A 25,702-nucleotide genomic window follows, 5' to 3' on the forward strand; every position below is an offset into this window, starting at 1 on the left:
TGCATGTCCAGGACTAGAATGATATTTAAAGCTGAAATCTAAATGACACAGCATTGTTCTCCAATCAACAAAGCATTTTCAGGACCTTATGTCAGATAAACCTGTTTAAGTGTTCTTTTAGATTAAAGAAGATATGTGTAATTGTAATTTCCATTATCCCTGTTCAAAGGGGACTACATTTATGAAATGAAATAAGATTATTATAATTATTTTTCAACATATCACTGGAATTTCCAAAATTATTTTCTACGAATTAAAGAAAAAACAGGGGACAGTATATTGGAGTATTTGGGAATAAAGACAAATTACCTAAGGACAACGCTGGAAAATATTGAGATCATTTTGTGTGAATGGTGCGTTCTCACCTCAGCGATGGGTACGATACCCTGTAGGTCTCTCTGGCTGATGTAGACAGTGTAGATGACTTCGGCAGACGCTCCAGTGAAGGGATACTCTATCTGCCAGCGGATGGACTGCGATGACCGCAGGTTGATGAAATTGTCAATCTCAAAGTCCACCCACATGATCTCATAGAAGGAACCATCAAGTCTGTTGAGAAAAAGAGATGTTGGATGAGAGAGAGAGAGAGAGAGAGAGAGAGAGAGAGAGAGAGAGAGAGAGAGAGAGAGAGGGGTGTCTAGGATGAAGGAAGATCAAAGGCTTTAGTACTACCACTACTGCCCAGAGACAGATTTTATCCTGTGTTTTGATGTCTATTAACACATCCTCCAGGACAGCAGGGAGCAGTATAGCAATTGGCCTCCTACAAAAATCTAGGAGATGATGTGATGGCTTTAAAAAGCCCTTATAACCAAGAGGCCTTTCATGATATAGGCTGCATCCGACTTCCATATAATAAATGAAAAACAGTATGTAAAAAGAGCAGTAAAAAAGAAAAGAGTTGGCAAAAAGTACCTGGGTGACTGACAACTTCCGACGAGATACTAAAGTGCGCATCAAATGGACACTTTACTATCCCCCTTTACTATTTCTCAATGATGTGCAATAACTGTGTTATAGGGTCTTAATAATATACTTACAATATGCAATAATAAATTGTTTATTAAAGCTGCAGTCCGTAACTTTTGGCACTCTAGCAGTTAATAAACAGAACTGCATGTGTCTTGCGAAAGAACATTGTAGCTGGATCTACTTCTTTATGTTTATGTCAATGACGATGTCACGCAGGTACTGGGCTACTCCGCAGTGGTAACACTTATTATACTGTAGTGATTCAGGATAAGACAAAAACACGGTTTGGAAAATGGATGTATGATGTACTCGCTTATTACTGAATATAAATTTTGTACATTTTTAACACAAAAAGTTACGGACTGCAGCTTTAAATATAGCAACTTTTATTACTTTTATAACTTTTAAATCTATTACAATCTATTACATGTGTATAGTACTATGGGTTTTATTTTTATAATGTTTATATTATTATATATTCTATTGTCCAGTTTTTATTGTTATATTGTGCGAACTGTGAGTACTTCACTGTCTTGTATTGCTGCTAACGCACTTCAATTTCCCGCGTGGAATAAAAGTACCTACCTACCATGAGGCCACGGGAAACGGGTTGAATGGCAGTAAAGCAGCGCAACTGACACTGGTAGGTCACATGATAATGACAACATGACGAATGTAGTACATTCGATTTACATTCATACTACACACATTCAACATACTGTTTTTTAATGGTTGTGAAGTAATTACTTATTCAAGATAAGTACCTACTAAGAGAGTTTGCGATTTCAAATGCAGCCATGGTCTTTTTCACAGGTGAGCAGGGATGTGACTTAAAGTAAAAAAATAAAAATAATAAAAAAATAAAAATAATAAATAAATAGATAATAATTAATAAATTGTGGGATTAGCTTAATTGTAATGAAAATATTGTAAAAAATGCCAAGAATGCATGTTCTTAATAGCAAATAAAAATAAAAGTTATACAAACTATTTAATACTATTTACTATTTATTAGTTCACCCGAAAACTCTATCATTAATTACTCACCCTCATGTCATTCCAAACCTGTCAGACTTTAGTTCACTTTCGGAACACAAATAAAGATATTTTTGAGCTTTCTGTCCCTCCATTGACAGTCTAAGCAACTACCACTTTGACGCTTCAAAAAGTTCATAAAGAGATCATAAAACTAATCCATATGAATTGAGCGGTTTAGTCCAAATTTTCTAGAAAAAGCCTTGATCGCTTTATATGATGAACAGAATGAATTTAGGCTTTTATTCACATATAAACATTGATCAGCAAACATAAACAGGAGCTCAACAAAACCTGCTTTAAGCGTGAGAACAAACCACTTGCGGAAGCTCAAACGTGCTGCGTAACACGGGAATGAACATCACTGGTTCTCGCACATCAAGCGAACATGCTTGAGCTTCCGTTAACCATAACTGATGTGTAAGTTGATGAATGTTTATATGTGAACAAAAGCCTAAATTCAATCAGTTCATCATATACAGCTAAACCGCTAAACCGCTCAATCCATATGGATTTAGTTTTACAATCTCTTTATGAACTTTTTGAAGCATCAAAGTGGTAGTTGCGCAGCCGTCAATGGAGGGACTGAATTCAAATTCGATAAAAAGATCTTCATTTGTGTTCCGAAGATGAATGAAAGTCTAATGGGTTTGGAACGGGTGAGTAAATGATGACAGAATTTTCATTTTAGGGTAAATTATCCCTTTAACCAGGTAACATGAAATGCTTAACTCTAACATTAGCCAAACATATAACCAAAATCTGATTACTATACTAATAAAACATATTAGGTGATTGATTAATTTGTATCCTCATTATATATAGATTCAATTACTGTGTAAGTTTCACTAGAGTGCCTTCTGTTTAATGCACATTAAATATCTCAAAAGATATCAACAATTTAAAGGGTTTCCTCTCTGTAAACACATCCACAGTATGAACTTGAGTGCTTGATCTGCACAGGAAATTAGAGCAATAGAAGCCCATTAAATAAGATTTACTGTGGGAAACAATAGTAACAGCCGGTAGACAATGCATCTTCATACAATTAATGAATAACGTGATGTCTATGCATTAGTGTTGAGTGTTTGAAACTGAGAAAAAAAAGACATAAAAAAGCATTGTAGCATTGCAGAACCAAGAAACCACCGTTTCTGTCTAAGACCGTTACGGGCATGCATTCACAAAACCTGCTCACCATAACACATGGAACAGTGGATTTCAGCCAGCTCTTGCCATTTTTTGTGCAAAATGCATTCGGCTGTCATTCTAAGGGTTAGCACGCACAGGTTTTTAGCAGTATGCCAGGAAACAAAGTCATATTAACAAGATACCGAACCAAGACATTCACAAGTTCTATTCATGGCACATAGTACTGTAGCAAATAAACAGGATATTGCCGACCACTGTATATGGCTGTGTTTTATGCACGTGAAATATTCTGTATTTTGGTGAGGCTGAAATTGTGATCAAAGACTATTATTTTGATGTGCTATTATTATCCTCTCATAAATATGTTTACACACCCCTAAACAGCATTAGTCGCTTTACATGACAATCAGATCAGTCTTTCCAATCTAAGTGGGCAGTTTTTTAGCTGATTATACTACAGAGTGGAGCAAGCTTTGTGTCGAGAGAAAAAAAGTATTGCTCTGTGATGCACACATACACACACTAAGCTTCAATCCTGCAAAATCCATTTACTTGAATGACAGGAAACTCTTCCTGATTGCTTCCTCTAGTTTTTTTGTGAATGAACGCACACAGTTAGATCACAACCTCTCTAAATGCTCCAAGTTGACCTTTGACCTCAGATCAACAGGGGCCAAATAACTGCCTCCTCCCTCCATCCTTGTTATGACACCCCCAAAATGAGTTCAATTACACTCGCCCAATCGGCCGCTTGATGGATGTGCTGCTGTCTGACCTCTTCCTCCTTCAAAAAGAATGTTCTAGAAGCAGTAAATGAATCAATAAACCAACAGACAATACTTTATTGCAGAGATGGCATATGTCTACGGGGAGTGGGGAGAGAGGGAGGGGGCGGCCAGTCAGAAAACGAGAGATAAATAATGTTATGGAGAACGAGAGCAAGGAAAAAAGAATCAGTCACAGTCCCTCTCTGTCTCTTCTGGAAGCGCAATGTCATTTCTCTGAAAAGCATGAGCATTTTGTCATTATTCACTCATTTTGAGTCAGACAGCGATCTTGCCCAAACACTCGGCTACACTGAACAATGAGCCGCAGACAAGCAAAACACATGCACACGTGGTCTTCCACAATTATACGCAAACACAAATGCGCTGAACGGGACTTTCACGAGCGTTAAGAGGATTAGTTATGTAGAAGCAGATGAGAAGTAGAAAGGACAGCAAAGTTGTTAAGCATTATAAACGGCTGGATAATAAGCAGGGCAGAAGAGAATATATGGCAAAGGAGAGATGCATTATGGGAATTCTGTGTTTCTTTTAAAGGCATAGTTCACTCAAAAATGAAAAGTCTGACTCAACCTCATGTTCTAACCTGTATGATTTTCTTTCTTCTATAAGGAACACAAAAACGCAAAAAGAAAATTTAAGCATTGAATGTCTTGTAGCTCTCAAATCTCATTTGTGTCATAATCAAGAAACAATCATTGATGTCAAACCTTCAAATGCCAATTTTAAATATGCAAATTAAATTGCAAATGAGAATTTTATACCAATCGATTCGCTGAAAAGTTTGAATGATTCATTCATGAATCAGACATCACTACTTCTTGAACTAATTGTCACAAATGCCTCAAAGAGAGCGGATGTCAAATTTGTCAGAGAATAACAACTTGAGTTTGGTCTGATTCACACACAAAGTTATCATACAACTTCAGACAACAATTAAGTGCATTAGTGAGTCAAATGAACCACTTTATTGGTATTTTCACTCCTTTTTTTTGGAGCTTGAAAAATGGATAACATGACATTTAAACATTTATCCTTTTTCTTTATGCAGATGAAAGAAAGTCATACAGGTTTGGATGTAAATGATGACAGAACTTTACATTTTGTGGCGTGAACTGCTCCTTTAAGAGAAGACAATAGTTAAATATACAGTTTTTCTATTACTGTTAACTATACTACTCAAACTATTACTATTAACTGCCTGAAGAGTAAACAGTGAAAACAGCCCTTCCAAAACCAATGACCAATAACATAACCCCTTGGAAATGTAATTAGCATTGGATTTTTGTGTTTTTAAGTGCATGTGATCATGTGTGTGTATTCTCACCCCCTCAGAAACTCTAATGCAATTGAGCAATTATCTTTACTCAAAGTAAGTTTGGAGGCATACAGGGAGAAAGTACAGGCACTAGTGCTTTGGAGTCAAAACACAAACCTTCATTCAGAATTTTCAGTCTCTCTCTCAGCCATAATTGATTTAAGCGGAGGGAAGAAGAGAGAAGAGAGCAGTCTCATTGTCCCCAGCTGTATTAATTAGCCATCATCGATTGGTTCAGGGGTTTTTTGGTCACCACAGATGCCGAAAAGGTAAAAGTGTTTATCTTATTGTGGGTCAGAAACTGAGAACAGCTGAGAGGAAGACACACAACTATACATCACTCGCCTGTTGTTTAACTTTTGTTGAGAAAGTCATGTTTTAGAGTGCTGGACAGAGGCAGAGGGGATTGAGAAGTGCAGTCAGCCAGACTCAAAGAACCGTTTGTCACCCGTGACGGGTTCACTCAGGTAAACGTGTACTTCAGGACATCGCTTAAGAGAGTTTCGGTGTCCACAAAGAGCAAGCCATGGGCTTTCAGTTGTCAAGATGTCTCTAATTAAGCTGTCACTGCATTAAAGTATTCTGCTTGAAGAGATTAAAGTTGTGATGTCATGGAAGTAGCAACAGATCTTTTCTTTCATATTGTGATGTACATCCAAATGAAACAGATTATCAAAAAAGAAAAAGATAGGGTGGGGACTTGGTTCTTTCCATGTTTTCTTATATGGATGGAGGCAGATTTGAATGTGAGCTAGCAGTCGATTGTAAAAAGTGGCAGTGTTTAAGCAGACTGAGGATGTGTTCACACTAGGTAGGTTTGGTTCGATTAAAACAAACTCTTGTGCGGTTGCTATGTTAGTGTGGTTTATTTGAATAAGTGCCCTCTGAACCCTGGTGCACACCAAACAAGTGGACCGAGACCCTTGAAAAGATGGGTCTTTCAAATTAACTCTGGTGCGGTTTGACTGAAATATAACCAAATGAACATGTAAATGAACCAAATACAGGACATGACTTCAAAAGATGTGGGTCGCTTCTGCTGTTTTGACTCCTTTAGACATTTGATAAGCTCTTCTCGAGTTGTCAGATGATATGTACATACAGTGAGCACATTTAGCCCAACAGCATTGGTTTGGATGTTCAATAGGCTTCAAGTTCCGTCGCAAAATACACGTCATAAAATAATGTTTTTTAAAAATATCTTCAGGTTCTGTGTTAAAAATGACAATTAAAGTTAAGCGAACCAAGACTAAATGTCTAATTTTCTTTTTTGGTTCGAAGCAAGAGAACCGAACTACAAGTGTGAACACCCTAAATGATTGGAAAAGTCAGACATGAGTCACCAGAGAGAAGCCTTATTTTACTGGAAGATCGAATTATGATATTTTAATTGAAAATTACTAGAAAGAAAAAAGGTAAAAAAATGCAACACAATGCAATCTTTCACAATAAGATCAATAAAATGCATTTACAAAAAAATGTGTGATGCCTCACAGGGCAAAAGTATATACTAGAGCATTGTGGTTGGTTGTACAGGTGTTGCTATGGTGTTGTGAGTGGTTTTAAGCACAGTGCTAAGTGGTTATCTAATACACAGACAATGGAATTCAAAATTAGATTCTTGGATTTAAAACTGAATTTCAAACCTGAAAAAATAGGATTATGAATAATCTTAAAGGGTAACAAAACCCTAAAACAACTTTTTTTAGTTACTGATCTGTAAGACTGGGGCTTTATTAATGCTGTTCATTGATTCAAGCATTTTTTTTTTACATTTGGGTATAAAGTGTTTTATTTCTACAATATATGGTGTAAAAACGTCTGAGTGCTGCCCTCTTCAGGTTGAACGGTGGCTACTGCAGTTGAATTTTCCTATTGGCAGTTGTGGTACCCTGTGATGTAAGAGGGTACCAGCTAACCACACCCTTACCTACAGAGAGATACGTCTCATGTGCACTCCCCCCCTCCACTGGACTCTGCCCACTTTTCCAGCATTTTTCAAATATTGCCAGTGGGTGGAGTCAGGCTCTGACCAGGGGGTTAGTAACCCTTTAAAGAAACAGATAAAAAAATAAATGTAAAAATGAAATATACAGTATATGGTTTGTGAGTGCTGCTACCATTCAAGCTTCTACAAAATAGAAGCATTTCAATACTGGTCTCATATACAAGCGCATGAATTTATCTGCGCCTATGTAGTCTTGCTCTCATGCAGCAGTGAGACAGATCGTTCAGACCCGTCTTTGTCTTGGCTCAGGCTCAAGTTCAGCCCAACGCAGAGGAACAATCACTTCATGGAAGTTTGGTGAACTATATTTAGTGCCAGACACTGACCTAATTGTTATTTTACCATGCACAAGCAAGGCAGGTTAAAGAGTCAGCATTCAGAGAGAGAGAGGGAGAGAGAGACAGAGATAGAGTGAGAGTGAGAGTGAGAGTGAGAGTGAGAGTGAGAGTGAGAGTGAGAGTGAGAGTGAGAGAGAGAGAGAGAGAGAGAGAGAGAGAGAGAGAGAGAGAGAGAGAGAGAGAGAGAGAGAGAGAGAGAGATTGGAAGAAGAACAATGTCATATCCTCGTTACTGACCGCTGGCTACCAGCCAGAACTAAAGCTGTCATGGGACAAAGAACGAGAGGGTAAAAAACAGCGAGCATGAAAGAGAAAGGGAGAAAGAAAAAGAGAGGGAGGCAGCAGAATGTGTCGGGAGATTCACGGTTGCAGTGGCGTTCCAGTATGTAGGAGTCAGTAACCGTAGTGACAGACGGGTGGAGCACAGCGGTCTGACGCTAAACTGTGCGGAGGTCCGTTCGGCTACATTGCCTTATCATACACACCACACAATAGCGTACAAGTGTGTGTGAATGTGTATGTGTGTGTGTGTGTGTGTGTGTGTGTGTGTGTGTGTGTGTGCGTGTGTGTGTGTGTGTGTGTGTGTGTATGGCCTTGCCAACAGAGCCAAGAGAGTCTTCACACGCTATAGAGCCCAAAAGAGACAGAAATGTCATGCTAGCGATCTTTCTTTTTCCTCTCTCACCTTCATTCTCCCTTTCTCCACCTCTCTGCTCTGTCAAGAACACAATGCCTCTTTCGACTCTGTCATTTCCCCATAGAGATCCTCTGCGGTATTTAGGTCATAGTGAATTTGAATGCAGCCTCGTAAAGCATATTCACTCCACAAAAACCCCACTGACTGCTCAAGAGGGCTCATATCTCGGTCTGTACTGGAAAACACAAGTTACATCAAGCCTATTAACTGTGAGTAAATTCAGATGGATGTGATGACAAAGGAAATATATTTCAACAGCCAACAGCTGTATCTTTGCTGAAGCAAAGTGGATCACTGAATGATTTGTCGAAGTTTCGTGTTTTAGCGGTAGGCCTACGTTTTCTGAGAAGTGTACCTTCCTAAATCCTATTTTCGTTTGTTTCTATAATCCATGAAAAAAATGCCGTTTTTCTCTGCTCGCTTCTCAACGACTGGCGCTTCCCCTCAGCACAAGTTTGGTATAGTTGTAATTCCAACTTTGTGAATATTCATAGTGAATTCTCTACGGCATGAGTCTAAACCAATGAAATGTGTTTTTCAAATCCACACTGATGGAAATAAAACGAGCTGATTAATCAAAATACCCCGAGCAGAGGCTCTTTGTGGTATCATGGAAGCGTCAAGCTTTTAATTCAATATTTCATCAATATATGCCTCTTTTGTAATGGATATGTGGATGATAGCGAGAGTGCTCAATCCTGTCAGCGAATCTTGTCAAAGCAATTGACATGGAACATTTTGCTCAACTTAACTTAACTTAATGACTACTTTCGTGATAATGTGCCACCACCAAATCAAATTTGAGATTTTTCTCAAAATGTACTTTACTTTTGTTTTAAGTTGCCAGCCACCATTAACTTTTTTGATAATTTTCACAAAAATTTCATGGCCTCCAGAATATTTTGTTTTATGAATATCTAAGCATAGATTAGCATAAACATGCATACGGTACATGCTAACATGCATAAGCAATACTTCTATCGCTTGTTTCAGTTTTTTTTTTTTTTTGCCTGTGTTTTGATCTAGAGATTCTGTATTTAGAAAATGTGTAATAGCACCCTAGCGCCTACCATATTACAGTGATATTACATAGATTGCCGGAAAATTCCACCAATAACGCGGGGAAGCATTGTCTCATAAATAACGGAAAATTTGGTCAATGCCGGGGAAAGAGTTAATCAGTCTGTTTTCTAGTAAATTATATCGTTCACACAAAATAAATGTACTTGAAGACAAGTAAAATTCTGTAAAATCATAATTTTCAGAAAACGTACCTTAATAGATTTTAAACTCAACAAGGATTTTATTTCTTGTTTTAAGCATGAATCTCACTCAATTTACAGTGAAAGCTACTGTAATCTGTTCAGAAGGCACAGTTAGTGCTGAATAACATTCATTCCTTTATTCTTTCATATTGCATCAATAGTCATTGCCACACATTCAAGTACTATCAGTCTGTGTCAGCTTTACTTCTGTAGTGGCTGGATTCCACCTCTCTGCTGTTTGTCCACGCTGTAATCAGTCAAGACAAACACCATTTGACAAACTCACACAAATTCAGGTACTTACGAGAACGCCACAAATCTGTGTGAACAGCTTATTCAAAGTTGTTGTTTTTTTTATCATAGGGATTGATGGTGACTAGATATTATTCAGGACTCAGGAGTTAGAGAATAGAACACAAACAAGATTCAAACCTTTGACACCTACACGAGAAACGTGGCTTAATGGTGACCGCTGGCTGCACTTGTCTTATTACAATACTTATTTTGTGTGAGGCAACTGCATGCCATATTTTTGTGTATACTACACACCCATAACAAGCTGATTTTGAATAAATTATACAGAGAAAGCGAGCAATCTGACAATACTAGAATGCTCCCATCCCATTATAATCGCTAAAGCTGTCACTGCAAGTTTACGCTGTTTCACATGACTGTAAGTTCAGGGCAAGCTCACTGACTGTCCACAAACAGACTCCCATTATAACAAACACTGTCTACACTGCACAATAAATCTCTTATTTACACTGTGTCTACACTTTGTTGATTATAATGAGAGTGTTCTAGTTTTATTGTGTCTCGTTCAAAGTGTTTGCAGTCTGCATTGCAAGCGAGCGGTGCAACATCAACCAAATTCAAAATAATTTAGAATTATGCCAATTATGTAAAAAAAAAAAGTTTCTTCAGCAAACAAGCACTTTGTGTGCTGCTGCAATGGGCCTTCGATTTACCACTGCATTCATACACACAACGGACAAGTCTGTGATCGGTTACAATGCTTAAACATCGCAAAAGTCTTTACAAAATGATATTCAAAGTAGTTCACCATGTAAGAAGCACCTGCTCTAAACACTATGCCACGGCTCCAACATATACATGAAGAGTGCTTAAACAGCATTAGTGACTCATGTAAAGAGAAGTACTCATCTCCCTGATAAAGTGTTTGAGAGCCATTTGTGAGCTGGTGTCCAGCACACGCAGCTGAAGAAGTTTATTACGGCCCCAGTGCTCAAGGGTTTGGAAACTCACCAAGGCCAGTAAGTCAGCAGTGTGCTCTCTTCTGTATCGAAAGGACAGATCTACTATAAGAGCGAGTGTGTCTGTGTGTGACAGCTTGAATAGCCCTAAATCAGATGTCCTCTCTCTCCCTTTGTAACGCCCACTCACTGCTAATGGCTTTGAAACTCAGCCAAGTTTTGCCCGGGTCTTTGTTAAATCACACACATAAACAGAAATTCTGATGCATATATACAGGCAGCAAAGTAAGGTGGGGGGGGGGGGTCAAACACACATTTCAAAAGTTTCATAGAACGATAGACCGTTGGATAAATAGAATGATAGAACAATTGAAAGAAAGAAAGAAAGAAAGAAAGACAGACAGACAGACAGACAGACAGACAGACAGACAGACAGACAGACAGACAGACAGACAGACAGACAGACAGACAGATAGACAGACAGATAGATAGATAGATAGATAGATAGATAGATAGATAGATAGATAGATAGATAGATAGATAGATAGATAGATAGATAGATAGATAGATAGATAGATAGATAGATAGATAGATAGATAGATAGATAGATAGATAGATAGATAGATAGTATTGCATTGATGGATAAGGTATCACAGGAGTGAAGATATAGATTGTGTATGGCATGTAGCAGATGGATAGTTTCAGACAAACAGATAGAGAGAGTGATAACAGATAGAGAGAGTGATAGATAGACAAACAGACGGATAGAATCAGCATGGAGTATTACATGGATTCAAGGTATTGCAGCAAACAACAGTTCTCTCTGTGTTTCTCTGTGAGAGGTGAACAGTTTTCAGATATGCACACACTCAGGTGGGTAAAGCGCTCGACAGCCATCAAACACTCAGCGGCGCGGTGCGACAGGTCGGGGCCGGATCACAGGCGGCCGAGCATGAAGGAGGAAACGGAGCTGTCACAATTCCACTGTCATTCCCGCAGCATTTTCTCTCTTCTCTAACACGCACACTGTCATGCTGACCTGCCTTGTCAGCTAAACTTCCCATGATGCACCCCATCCTCCTCCTCACTCCATAATACCTTCCCGCTTGCCTTCAATATGACCTGTCAATCATCACCATAGAAACCAGGTAGTGTGTGTCACCTCTAATCAGTGAGTGTGACTAACTGATCAAAAGCTCTGTTCTGTCCAGTCCAGCGCTGCGGGACGCCACGGTCGATCCAGAGCAGTCACCTTCAGAAAGATTACAAAATAACTTTTTACACTACAAATGATGGACTTTACACTACAGTTTCGGAGTTGCTTTTTAACTATACGCATGAACTTTGTTCGTTCATGACAAATTCATTTAAGTTCAAGCCCCAAAAAGATTTTGAACACTCAAGTCAAACTAAAAATGTGTGATTTTCATTGCATTCTATATTAAAATATCAAACTAAGAGGCATATGCAAACCTATCTCAAAACTAACTTACACCTTTGAAGGTAATTTATCTTTTAATTAACTCGTCTCAAAGACCATTTACAGAGGTGTACAGTATGGTGGAATTAAAATAAATTCCACCGTAAATTTACTCCAGATATATCACTTGGTGACCAAAATGTTCAGCTACTGAGTGGACACTTAGCCACCAGTTCCTCACATGTCACAAGCTCAACAGCTTCTGGATCTTGTTGTTTGGTCATCTCTCTGAGATATATTCCAGAACTATAAAGCCAGATCCCATCATGGCATTGTTTGGAGGTGGCACCAGAAGCGGGGCTGGACAAGTATGAAGCACAAGCTGCATCCCTCAGCATGTTAGTTGCAAAACGTCTGATTTTACAACATTGGAAGTCTGAGGCAGTACCAACTTTTGATATATGGATAATGGATTTGGGAAAGATTTTGCATTTGGAAAGGATTCGTTTTACCAAGGAAAGGAAAGAGGGGGAGACATTTATTAATTTGGGTTAGTCTGCTGATTGTATGGATGCATCATAATTGCTCTAATGTTCTTATTAAGATATTGTGTATTGTTATCTTGTTTGTTTGTTTTATTGTCTCTGTTATGTTAGTGTGTAACCACCAAGATATGTAAGGAATGGTTGTATTATTTTTTTAAAATCAATAAAACATATGGGAAACCCTAGAAAAATATATATTTTTAAATTAATTCCACTGTTTAATATTTTATCTAATAAATGACATTCATACATTGTAAGCATGCCTAAAGTCTCTAGATACATTTTTGGGGTCACTGTTTTAAATAATGAATCACATACACAAATATTTCAGTTTTTTACTGTATTTATTATTTATTTATTTTTTCAAATAAAGGCAACCTTGGTGAGCATTAAAGACTTCTTTCAAAGACATTTAAAAAAAATCTTACCAACCCCAATCTTTTGAATAGTAGACCATAATATGTGCAAAACATTTACAGTACATCTAGCCCAGCATATACAGTATAATTTATGGCATACAACTATAATAATGCATTAACTAAATGGATCCATAAAATAGATCACACTTTTTTTGTGATCTTCCTCATTTGTAAGTCGCTTCGGAAAAAAGCATCTGCCAAATGAATAAATTTAAATAATCTAAACCATTGTTCTGTTTGAACGGAGTGGAAACTAGCACAGATAATAGAGATAAATCAGTGTGTGTTTTACCAGCAGGTTTGTTTGTTTCTGTGTGTGTTCTGGCTTATTTAATGCACTCCTGCGCACTGGGAGTCTCACTGCCCCCTCTGTGCTGCTCTTGACCGCTGTGGCCTCCGGCACTGGAGCTTGTTTTCAGTGTGTTTGACTGGGCTAGTGTTTTTCCGCCTCTCTTTTCATCCCCCTCTCCTCATCTGCATTCTTTATTTGGCTCTGATTGGCGACCGCTGACCTTTAGAGTGGAGAGGACTTCCTGTCCAAGAAACATGCCCGTATCTCATCACACACACACATTTAATATATGTATTCTGTCACTCTGTGATTTCAAGCGGCTGTCACGCTTGTTTACACGCCACCGCATATAATAATAGGACCAAAACAAAGGCAAAAAAATTATCACACATACGACGACTGTCTGAGGAACAAACAAGCAACCTCGAAAACACAGGCAGGGTCAACAGGCATTAAAGCCGACTTACCATCTGTCACAAACACTCTCTGTTATTTTGAGGCATAGCTGAAAATTATGTCATCGTTTACTCACACTCATGGTATTTTTCTGTTGTCTTTTGTCCTGCTTGGTGCTTTAATAGCACTGGTCACTGTCTAATGTCATTGCACTGTATGAAAAAGGGCAGCATGAACATTCCACCAAACATCTCCTTTTATATTCTACAGAAGCAAGTAAGTAATGCAACACAATTTATCAAAATTATTAAGGTTTCTATTGTTGTTGCATCATTATACTGTTATATTGCACTATTTAGTTCTAAAGATACATTTCTAAATATTTGATCTTTAAAGGCATATTCTGGGTCAAATGTAACTTAAGCTCTATCAACAGCACTTGATTACACGATTACAATAATGCATTTTGCAAAGGAAGTCTAATAAGGCAATCATTCTTTTGACCAATTTAATGCATCCTTGCTGATTATATAAAAAAAAACTAGCATAATCAACAGAATCTGCACACACACACATACTGTACCACTCAAACTCTCACACTGAAATGACCCAAAAGGTCAAGGTTAAGGCCCCGCTGGGACTGTCCTCATCAGTGCCTGAGCAAAAGTTAATGGCAAAATGGATCTAAAGGGTGAAGTGTGCTGTCCAGTGGTTAGGAAGCACATTCAATAACACACACACACACACGTGACAAGCAATGTGTGAATATTTTTCTTACCATTGTTTGCAGGATATAAGCCATTTAGGATGAGTCTGTCTGCACAAGGTTTCAAGGGCAGAAGTGATCAATAGAGAATGAGAATAATGCAGAAAGAGAGAGATCTACCTTGCTCTATATCTCCATTATTACATGCATTCAATAAATGTATTATTCCAATAATTAGCTTCTTTAGTCTTATTTTTTATTTATAATTTGTTGGGTAAATCTGCTGATTATTTATGAAATATTTCACCCATATATGTTTTTCGCTGCATTGCATTTCATTTAAAAAACGATCTATCTCCAGTCAAGTCACCTTGTGTAAATATAGCACTTTATACAATACAGATCGATTTAAAGCAGCTTAAAAAGGACAATAACAGAATCGTTGCAAAGTTCAACAAATATGAAACAAATTCAAATTCTGCTGTAAGGAAGCTAAAAAAAGGCAAAATAGATCTAAAAATGCAATATAGAGGGCAATATAGGTTCGGTCAGTTTTATGACTATGGCAAAAACTCACCAATCTTTGCATTAATAAAATATCTGTAACATGGGCAAAAAAATAACAATATTGCAAGCACCCTGTTTAGCCTTGAAAGTTTGCAATTATGCAAAATTAATCAATAATAAAAATAATAAAAGCCCTTACAGCTTCTTTATCTATATTTTAATTTTATTATTTTTATTCATATTTAATCTTTGTAACACTGCTTGTTTACTACACTGCACTATTTCTATTTAAATACTGTATTTCCTCTGATTTGCACACAAAATTGTCAATTTAATTTAAAAATGACATCCTTGTTGGTTTCCTCTTCCTCTGCAGCTTGTAATTGTAAAAGCTGCAAAGTGATAACCAAAGACATTTCTGTCCTGCGAAACAAACCCAATAAAATATAATTTATTGACTGAAACTGGGACTCAATCTCTCCTGTACAAACCTGCTTAATTACCAAATATTACTTATTCTATTTTAGTCTCCCCAAGAGAACACATTCACCTGTGGCTAGTTAGAGAATGACAGATTCAGTAAAACGCATTATCTTTAGCCTAGGTTGTTAATTAAAAAAAAAAATGCAATTGATTGGCTAATGGGCTGAAAGTGTGATCTTTTAGTTGATGTCCTCCGCTAACCCTCACCGAATCCATATTTCTGCTGAAAGAAAGAGTAATAGATATAGGCTTTCAGCAGAAAGGAAAATGCCTTTTTGGCACAAGACGGAGTCAAGCTGTGAGTTGTGAAGGCAGACATAAAAGAGGAATGGCAAACTCATCTCCTGTGTGAATGTACTGTCCAATCTGCAATCCTCTCCACACTTCAGCAGCCCTCGCTTTAACAGAACACCCGAAAATACATCTTTGGCCCCACACACTTTCTCTCCCTCTTTCTATTTAAAAAAAATAAATAATAATATATTGATTTTTTGGGAGGTGGCGCTATAGCCCTCTCTTCGCATAATTTATGAGAGCAGTTATCTTGGAACAAGGTGAATTTGACTAGCCGTTAGTGAAAGTTTATTGTATCTTTCATTCAGGTTTTTTTTTTTTTTTAATACGCTTCTCTGACTGGGGTATGTATTCTGCCGAATTATCAACACAAATAATTAATTTATCTCCCTAATCAAAAGTGACAGTAAATACATTTATAATGTTACAAAAATATATATGTCAAGTAAATTTTTCCTGAATCCTGAAAAAAATTATCATGTAAATATTGCAAATGTAAATATTAGCACAACAGCACAACGTTGATAATACGAAATGTTTCTTGAACAGCACATCAGCATATTAGAATGATTTCTGAAGTATCATGTGACACTGAAGACTAGAGTAATGATTAAAATGTCCCTTATTTATATCAAACGCATTATATAAATGAAAACACACACAACCTTAGTGCAGTAAATCACACATCCTGACACAAAAGAACACACATACAATTGTAGCTTAGAAAAGATACAATAAAAACAAATAATGAAACTTAAGGAATAATTCCTTTTTTATGTATTGAATATCACCAGAGGATTCCATAAAGGTTCATCCTGTTTTGAATATTCTGAGGTCTCCAAAATTCAATTCAAAAAGCATATATATGATTATCTCCCCTTTCCTCTCAGATGTCGGAGGCTTGTGTCAAAAAGGATGTCATGGGTTGCTATGAGAGACGGAAAGCCAGTCCAAGCCTGATTTGGACCTTCCTGAACCACTGGGACTTCAATCTGTTTTCCTCAGTGTGGATGGTAAAAATACCAGCTATCTTTGACTCTCTGGGGACAGTGCTGCTATATAACAGGCAAGATATTTTTTTAAGGAAAATACTATTATTTGCATTTTGTCATTAAACAGAATTGGTTTTGATTATATGTAAAGACAATACGAGTAAGACACCTAAAAAAAAACAGGAATAAAGGAATTCCTTACAGTAAAAGAGGGATTTTCCCTCCCACACAGAATATTAAGCTATGACTGCATTCAGCCATCTGGATGTAAACACCATTTGACTGAATAAAATCTAAAACATAAAAACATAAGATGGATTCCAATATAAATATGGTTCTTTGATATTGTGATGGACTGTAATTCCTCTGTAATTAAATCTCATGGGCATTAATAATAACTAAAAAAGTTTCAGTTTTAAAGCACCTGCAAAGGCAATAACCCGGTACTTCCCGACGCAAAGGTAATTCCATAAAGGAATCCAGGTACATAATGCCTCCTTAAGTATCCTAAAGTATGTAAATGACAATCCCAAAATGCATTAGGACAAATGCAGTGACGTAGTTCATCTAATATGGTGAAAGGAGAGAAATCTAGATCATTAATTAATTACCAAAATGTTTTGATTATAAATACACTTCATTCAATATCATAAAGTACCAATAACTTATTACCAATTTAAAATATATTTTTTCACCCAAAATTAGTGTCTGTAGAGTATTTGTGTGAGTGTCAAGCCATTAGCAACATGCTACAATCAATCTCTATAAAATGCTGCAGAGATTATGTACTTTGCAGGCCAACCTGGAAATTTGCATCACCCTTACCTAGACAAAAATAATTATTGCAAGAATTAAATTATTGCAGATAATCAGCTCTGTGGCCAATAAAAGTGTATGAATCTTACACGTTTTGTTCAACAAGATAATTTTCACAACCAACACACACACACACACACACACACACACACACACACACACACACACACACACACACACACACACACACAAACATGATAAGGATGCACTATGCTCTTTTTGTGGTACTGTGGATGAATCCGACTGCATTATTATGTTGCATTATTTTTAAAAATCATGGCATCTTTTCCTTGAGTCCCAGAGGGCCACAGGGGTTCAGACGGTTGATCTTCCAAGCAGACGCCCAGCAGGGGTTGAAAATAAGTCGAGCGGAGGGTCAGAAAGCATGCGGCTCTGGAAAAATCAGGCTGGATATTTAGGGAGTAATGCATGCGAGTGCTCCGATCAAAGTGACTGAATTAGGCCAGGTATCAGGCCGCCTGTCACTGGACCCACACACACCCCCACTGGATATACACACTCAACAACCCCCTAATGACTGCCCATCTCTTTCCTGTCCTGCTCCATCACACACAGTCTTTCTGAGGATTCTGTACCCACGGCACACACACCTGCCGAATCTGACAATTCACATATACTAGTCTGTTTCTCAGGACAGTGCTGGGTTTAATGTCCATGTGTGTGGGGGACAGGAAAAATATGAAAAAAGAGAGACAGAAAGACATAGAAAACAAGAAAGCAAGAATTGGCAGTCCCAAAGAAGTGTGAGAGCATCGTACCCTGGTCTGTTTCAGGACGTACGGTCCAGCAGAATTGGATTATAGTTGCTTCCGTGCTTTTAGTGTAAGTGCTGTGTTTAGGCGGGCATGTAGCAAATAAAAACCCATTTTTAATCTCTTTTGAGGGTTTAAAATTCCTATCCAGCCACATAGAAGGCACTTACTGAATTCACCTGTACACAAACCACACACAACTGTCTGGAAAAGAGAATAGCCAGGCGGGGTGAGGTTGAGGAAGACCGACAGCTGTACATCTCCGAATCAGCTCTTAAAATCAAATTAATCGACTCATTTAAGCACAAACTCAGACACACTTAAATTGGGGTCAGTGAGGATGGAAAAGTTTGGCGTAGGTTAAAAGCACATGTTCCCGCAGAGGCTTCTGGGAATCAATGGAGGGTCTGATCTTTTAAGTGTTCAGGGACTGGATGCTCAAAGTTTGATGTTACTGGTGTGTGTGTGTGGGGGGGGGGGGGGGGGGGGGGAGGTATGGGATTTTGGGAATTAATGAGTGGGTGTACAGGGAAAGTGAGGAGATGACATTAAAAAAAGGACTGCTAAATGTATCTCATGTGGGCCAACCAAATCAACTGTCACTTAAGTTTAGGAAGAAGAACCCATGAGGAATGCTTTTAAAAAGGAAAAAAGTAAGGTATATTTAATTTCTTTAAAGTTTACATAAAAAATTAAATGTACCCTATTTACTTATAGATGTTACAGGTAATGCAGCCTTTCTAAACTTGCCAAAAGATAACAAAATCATTTAACAATTATTAAGGTTGTTGTAATAAAAGTTACGGCAATTACAAATAAAGATAGATTTGAAAAAGAATCATTACCATTGGGGTATGTGAAGACGTTATCAAGGATACTACAAGCTAAAAACAAAAAATAGCTAACTACACTTAAGTACTGTAACGTAAAGGGCCGATATGTTTTACAATACAAAAATGTATATCTCTAATCATTTAATTTACAATTGACACATTTCCATAACAGTCGAAAAAAATACATGAAGGGATTTGAATTTCAGAATAATGTTTATGAATCCGTTTTTAAATAAATCATTCAAATGAACCAATTCACTAAAAATAATCAGACTTTTATGATGCAAAATATGAGAGAGAGATCTGCCTTGCTCTGTGTCTGTTAATGTATGTATTTAATAGAGCTATTATTGTAATAATTAGCTCATTTAGTCTTATTTTTCATAACTTTTTATTACATTTTCTCACCCCCAAAAAAATATAATTATTTCAATTAATTTCATTTCTCTCTGCATTAGCCTACCCAGTATTTTAATGTATAACTTTATAACTATTATGTAGCATATCTTCTTACCATACAGAAGATATGTGTGTGTGTGTGTGTGTGTGTGTGTGTGTGTGTGTGTGTGTGTGTGTGTGTGTGTGTGTGTGTGTGTGTGTGTGTGTGTGTGTGTGTGTGTGTGTGTGTGTGTGTGTGTGTGTGTGTGTGTGTGTGTGTGTGTGTGTGTGTGTTGTCCTGGTAAACCCAACGCTATGGAGACAGTGTGGTGCCTTGGTAAACCCAACGCTGGAGACAAAATGTCCACACAAAAATGGAAATATGAAAAAATGCCCTCCGAAACACTTACACTCAAACCACAGCTGGTCTGAGATGCCTTCCAGATGAAACCAGACAAGTGTAAATGCCTCTGGTTGATAAAACCACATACTGTATGTAAATTTTACTCCTACCAAAATGTTAAAAAATAAACTTGTGAGAGCGTATTATAGGCTACAAGACATGTTATAATCAGATATGACAGCACTGCAACACACATTGCAACAGATGAGTAGCTGAGTATCTCCTACAATACTCAAAAGTAGTGAAACTAAATGATCTTATCAGTGCTGATGCAACTCTCTCTCCTAATTGATAAATGAAATGCAGCTCATATATGTTGCTTTTGCTGATGTGGACTCGGGAATTGAAGATCGGAATTATTTTCATTTTGCGGATACACAATTAAGTGGCTAAGTATAAAAGGAACCGTTTTAACAAATCGTGTGTGCGTGTGTGTGTGTGTGTGTGTGTGTGTGTGTGTGTGTGTGTGTGTGTGTGTGTGTGTGTGTGTGTGTGTGTGTGTGTGTGTGTGTGTGTGTGTGTGTTTAGGGGAGTGATTTGCGCTGATGTATATAGAGCAAGAAAGGAACACACAATGTTCATTTTCCTATAATGCCCCTAAAGGGACAACATTTGCCCATATTCCTCTCTGGGAACACAAAGCCCTCACAATGGGTAAATGGGTATCGATTAAACTTGGAATTACTTTGAGGCCAGCTCGTTTAATGAAAAGAGAATGAAAAAAAAAAAAAAAGATCTTGATCCCTGGTCAGTCATCGGCAGCACAAGCCAAACCGCAAGCGTAGTGAGCACATTACTCCAAACCACAACACTGTTCATCTGCTCACAAACAGACCACACAGCACAAATAACCATTTGCAGAACAGTTTGAATTTTTAGCTGAGTGAATTCACCACAATTGAGTATTTCAATAGCCCTGGACCTATCTGCACCTCATAAGGTAAACATATTATAAGCAGGGTTACGCAAGAGGAGATTAAATTAGAAACAACCTAGTTTAGAGCAATCCTATGATGATAAAGGAAAAGTAATAAATTATTTGAAAATGAGGCAACGTGCCTACAAGCACATGAAATAGATGTTCAGACACAAGTAGACTGAATAAGAATGTCTTGCAGAATTATCAATAAAGCACACCCATTGTGTATATAGTGTTTTTTTACTTAATCTGTTAAAACATATACATTTCAAAGAAATAAAACTCCGTTGTAAACATGGATGGATGGATGGATGGACATAATTATATTAAAAATGAAGGTAACACTTTACAATAAAGTTTCATTAGTTAACATTAGTTAACCACTTTAGTTAACATGAACTAAGAATTAACAATACTTCTACAGCATTTATTACTCTTTGTTCATGTTAATTGCAACATTTACCAATACATAATTAAAATCAAATGTTGTATTTGTTAACATGAATTAATGCACTGTGAACTAACAAACAATGAACAGCTGGATTTTTATTAACTAACATTAACAAAGATTAATAAATACTGTAACAAATGTATTGCTTATTGTTCATGTTAGTTAATACATTGACTAATGTTAACAGATGAGACCTTATCGTAAAGTGTTACCAAAATTAATTGAATAATTTGTTTTACAAATATAATTCCACAAAACACAAAATTTATTGATAATTTAGAAATAATTTCAGTAATATCAATAAAACATAATTAACCTTAATTGTAAGATACATTCATTCTGTAAAAGCAGCGTTCATTGTTCATGACACTTAATGTACTATATAACTAATGTCACTGATAATGTGTACAATTTTAAAGTTAGTGTGGAGGCAACAGAAGAAATGAGAGGGGAAAGGAGAAAGAGGGTCTCAGACTCAAACACATTAGGTATGCAGCCTCTTCTAGCACAGCTGAGACATTTTTAACTACACAAACACATCAGGCTGAACACTCACCCCTGGGGCTAAACAAATGACGATTCATCAAGGCGCAGATCAACGTTATTTTCAACTAGATATTTCAACACGGTCCACCAGAACACCAGCAGCAACCGCCAACCTGACTTCTCTACTTCTGTACATGTACACCATTTACATGTTACCATGTCTGCTTTCAGGTGCAAGGCGGTTTCCAATTCATAAAGACAGCCAAGCAGGCTTTCTCAAACTTTTTGGCACACAGGACCCCGTTCTTGCCCTAAACTGTTCTTGTTCTGGAAACTGAATTCAGCAATGTTAACATTTTTCAAGACAAACCTGCTCCTGTAAAAGCTATATAGTAACTTGTGAACACGGTTGCTTCCAGCTCATTTTCATAAATGTATTCTTTTACAGTCAGTTTCTCTTTAGAGAGACAACAGATACTAAGCCTACCTGAATAATTAAAAAAATATTTTATTGGTTGTTGCTTCAAATAAAATAATGTATTTATTAAACTCAAAACTGGTTGCTTTATTCAAAGACATAAAACATGTTATTAAATAATTTTCCTACCGAGAAGACAAAAAGGAAATTTACATAGAGAGCCCAGGCAACTACACAAGCTGTACGAAAAGTTTGACACGCTTGATGAAAGTTCTACCACTTAAGGTGGAAAATTAAGGTACACGTTAAATAAATGCAGCGGATTTATGTATTTATTCAGATGAAAAGTCTCGGCACTGACAACATGTATTACATCTCATTAAACGACAAATTAAACCCCATGTACTATTTAAATCGATTGTTGGACATAATGTTATTGTATATATCTGATTTAGCATTGTATTACCAACCCCCACCCCACCTGTCCCACCCACTTTTTAAAACAACGTTACGCCACTGGCGTCACAACATCTTTGTTTCCAGGCTGACTGTTTTCAAAAACGCGACACGCACGCCATCCGGAAATCCTGTAGAATTCAACCAATCAGATGACGACTTTGAAACTCCTGAAGTGTTTCCAATTTTGTGTGCCATATGCATTAGACGTTCAGTCAACAGTCTATGGCCGTGATTTCTAAAGCTGGGACTATGGTTTTGCAGTGAAATTACTATTTTGCCCTAGCTATTTTTTTTTCTACTTTTTTCATACACACACAGAAGGTCTTCATGAGAACCCATCAAAATTAATGTTTGGTTTAATTTGAACCCATTGTGACAGAGATATATTAATATTATACAGTAGAATGTACTTCTTAAAGTAGTAAAAATTAAAAACATGATTTTCTGATTGCCAAAAAATAAATGGAACTCTTAAATTTGATTACCTTTTAAAAGATTAATTAAATTGTTAATAATGTATGTCTTTATTTAATAGCTTGTTTGCAGTCACATGATTCTGATGACGCGTGAAATTCAGATGAGAGCAGGAAGCAAAAAAGCAGAATGGACGAGATGGAGGAAAGTCCGTGCTGTGCTGCTTTAGACACTATTACAAGAGAATGGTATAAACAGAAAATCACAATATATGTTGGATGTGATGCTTATGTTATGAAGAGGAGCGATTTTTCTACTGAATTGAAATAATTGCCTGACATCGAGGCGGTAGTTGAGGCCGTGTTGAGTTCTGGGTCTGGTTTGTTTATATCGCGTGGACTCCTTTATCCACCTTGGGAGTGTAGTGGACGTGGAGAAACAGGATGGCACAGACAGAAATGTGGTTGCCAGGGTGGGCAAAGCAAGGGCGGTGTTCATCATGCTCAAAAACATCTGGGCCTCCAAAGAGATAGGAGAAGCAACCAAAATGAGGATTTTAAACTCCAACGTGAAGTCTGTTCTCCTATATGGGTCGGAGACATGGAAAGTGACCAAGCGCACACTGCAGAAGATTCAGATTTTCACCAATGGATGCCTAAGGCGCATATTCAAGATCTGGTGGCCTGACCGTACCAACAATGAGGAGCTCAGGCAAAGAGCCAATCAAGAAGCCCTCACCCAGCAGATAGGGAGGAGAAAGTGGGGCTGGATCGGACACACATTAAGTAAACCAACGAGTAATATGACACGCCAGTACCTCACTTGGAACCCTCAAGGAAGACGAAAGAGGGGAAGGCCCAAGAACAGCTGGAAGTGAGACACTGAGACAGAGCTAAGAGTGGTATCACCTGGACTCAATAGAAAATACAGCCCAAGTTCGTGCCCGCTGGAGAATTGTTGTCGATGGCCTAGGGGGAGCGATGGGCCTAAGTAAGTAAGTACTTATATGGACTATTATAAGACCACTGCAAATAGAACGTTAACTACATAAACATGCACACACACACACATCATTGACGTGCCAGAGTATTAGATGTGAGAGCACTACACACCACAGGGTAACATCCATGTATGTGTGGGTGTGTGTATAAACTTGTGTTTACACGAAGTTCAGGGCCAGATGATGATGCAGCAGACAAAAGCATTTTACACAGAAGTATTACACAACACAATTGTTTTGTAGAATGCAGCATTATACAACTTACGGTCACAAAAATACAGAATCCGAGGCCAATAATAAAAAAAAAAGCTCAGATAAACACACCTAAACTAAAGGGAACTGAAATAAATTAGGTACAATAGGATGTGTACACCAAAATTCAGACATTAACAACTCTTTTAAATGTCATGCTGAATGGGTTTTGAGAATGTGCATCCACTTCACCCCACTCTCCGCTTTGGCCTGGATTCGTCCACTCGTATGCAAATTGTCAGTTTATCTCTCCCTGTGTCACACACACACTGGGTCTATGGCTTAGACTCGCTACAGAAGGGGTCAATTGACCTTGTTAACTGCCTAAAAACACATTAGCGTTATTTCCAGCACAGCTCTCCAGCTATCAGTACTCCCCATGTTCAGCACAGCTTCCACCTGCTGCTTTCCAAACCATTACGGACAGAAATGTACTGACCCTGAGATGAATACATTTAGGGCATAGCTAATGTGTGCTACCGGCAGTGGTAATGTGTGAACGGTGGATGACGTGCGCGGGCTAATCAATAATCAATAATGTGGTTTGGGCTGTGTTGCCATTGGTTCCCCTGTGCATTAAATGAGACTTATTGGCATGGTGAACTGCATTTTGCCATTAGTGATTAGCAAACAGCCGCTAGGCCCATGCAGTTAAGTGGGTCTAATGTTATCTGCATTAACTACTAATGACAGCAGGGTGCACCCAGATTACCAAACAGTCACCAAACAACTATACTGTCATTTGAGGTCTCCTGATATTTTTTTACAGTTTCAACCTGTTAAATGGTTGTAGCTATAGTCAGAAAGAAACTATAGATAAATGAATAAATTGCCTCTGGCATAGCCTTAAGTCATCATGTTTGTGCATATTAAAATGTCCATGGACTTTTCAGGGAGTCTGAACTTTTTGATGGCTGAACGCCTGGTATCAAGGTAAACTAAAGTAAAACTCACTAAAATTACAATATTACAAGTTTGATTCTGAATCACTACTGTTTTTAATATTGATAATAATAAATGTTTCTTAAACCAAATTAGCATATTGGAACGATTTCTGAAGGATCATGTGACACTGAAGACTGGAGTAATGATGGTGGTATAATGAACTTTTCACAAGATGTAAAATAAGTGTCTGATGTCCCCAGAGTGTGTATGTGAAGTTTTAGCTCAAAATACCTAACAGTTATTTTTATATAGAATGTTAAAATTATCACTTTTTAGAAAAAAATAGAAAACAGCTATTTGAAATTGTAATATTTCAC

General features: G+C 37.5%; 1 protein-coding gene across 5 annotated transcripts in view; it reads right to left on the reverse strand.

Moving 5' to 3' along the window:
- The window catches only part of LOC306995958 (transmembrane protein 132C), a 220,140-nt gene that overhangs the window by 50,761 nt on the left and 143,677 nt on the right, over positions 1 to 25,702 (reverse strand). For all 5 annotated transcript variants that reach the window (XM_079607992.1, XM_079607995.1, XM_079607994.1 and 2 more), the window contains one exon: positions 366 to 549. In XM_079607992.1, coding sequence (XP_079464118.1) covers positions 366 to 549 — 184 coding nt within the window. The remainder of the gene's footprint in view (positions 1 to 365; positions 550 to 25,702) is intronic.

Source organism: Phoxinus phoxinus (assembly GCF_949152265.1).
Source record: "Phoxinus phoxinus genome assembly, chromosome: 3".
Taxonomy (NCBI): domain Eukaryota; kingdom Metazoa; phylum Chordata; class Actinopteri; order Cypriniformes; family Leuciscidae; genus Phoxinus; species Phoxinus phoxinus.